We start from the raw sequence: 1,134 nt of genomic DNA, 5'->3' as shown, positions 1-1,134 counted from the left end.
ATTGAAAAAGGTCTAGCCAGACCCTAGCGCTAAACGGAGGGTTAATAATTATATATAGTAAATTACTATTAGTAATATATTATATTTAATATAAGAACGTTTCCCGTTAAAGATTGAAAATATAAGTTTTATAGAGGGTGATTTTAAGGTTTAAATTATGGATTTCTTTGGAAATTTCAGATAACAGTCCCCGTTTCAAAATCATTCATTGAATTTCTGAAAGTTCAGCCAATTACTTTCAAAATATTCGGCCACTATCAACGACATCCTTTGCATAACATTGCAAAACAAGATTTTCAAACACGACCACCACCACGACGTATGTTACCGCCAAGCATTCCGATTAGTCAACCGGTTCGCAGTCCTAAATTTGGCCCATTACCTTGTCCATCGTCATTATCATCAACTGTGCTTGCGAAACATGATATTTTAGTTTGGTTCGAGATCTGTGAATTAGCTCCAAGTGGTGAATATGTACCATCAGTAGTTGAACACAGTGATGACCTGCCTTGTCGTGGTTTGTTTCTGCTTCATCAAGGGATTCAGCGACGTATTCGTCTAACAATAGTGCATGAAGCAACACAAGAGGTCAAGTGGAAGGACATAAGGGAGCTAGTTGTTGGTAAGTTGAATCTATGTGTTCTTAAAATGCCCTTTGTAAGTGTATTTAATGTTATCATGATCATATACTGAAACATTTTAAATCGGAAACAATTTCAAGAAAAAATTTATGTCCAAATTTAAATTGAGGGGCCAAAAAAATAATCTTGCCTTGAATTGATGTTTTGTATTGGGATTTTTTCTTTGGATTGTTTAATATGATAAAAATGTAAGATAGTGATAAATTGTTTTTTATAGGTCGAATTCGAAATACACCTGAGCCCGCAGACGAGTTAGATGATGACTCGTGTGTTTTATCTTTGGGTCTTTTTCCGGGAGAAAATCTTGAAGCACCTGGTGACGATCGGTAAAGTGCTAATGTTTGATACGTAGAATTTTCTTTTTATTAAGATATATTCTCACAAGTAACTATCTGATAAAAAAAATGTTACAAAGAAAAATTCACGCAATAACAATAGAAAAAAACCAGGGGAGCGACGTGAAACGTACGATTAAAAATCTGACATCAGAGCC

General features: G+C 34.7%; 1 protein-coding gene across 1 annotated transcript; it reads left to right on the top strand.

Annotated features, from left to right (window-relative positions):
* Positions 1-180: 180 nt before the first annotated feature.
* Positions 181-967, top strand: LOC116350003 (kinesin-like protein unc-104; the record flags this gene model as incomplete). The annotated part of the gene is made up of 2 exons (XM_031781712.1): positions 181-622; positions 859-967. Coding segments are annotated over 2 exons (551 nt in total), but the record flags the coding sequence as incomplete, so codon positions are not given.
* Between the last annotated feature and the right edge of the window lie 167 nt (positions 968-1,134).

Source organism: Contarinia nasturtii, unplaced genomic scaffold (genome assembly GCF_009176525.2).
Source record: "Contarinia nasturtii isolate CC-2019 unplaced genomic scaffold, AAFC_CNas_1.1 Cnas_scaffold_3260, whole genome shotgun sequence".
NCBI classification, from domain to species: domain Eukaryota; kingdom Metazoa; phylum Arthropoda; class Insecta; order Diptera; family Cecidomyiidae; genus Contarinia; species Contarinia nasturtii.
This window is presented reverse-complemented; position numbering and strand designations above follow the sequence as displayed.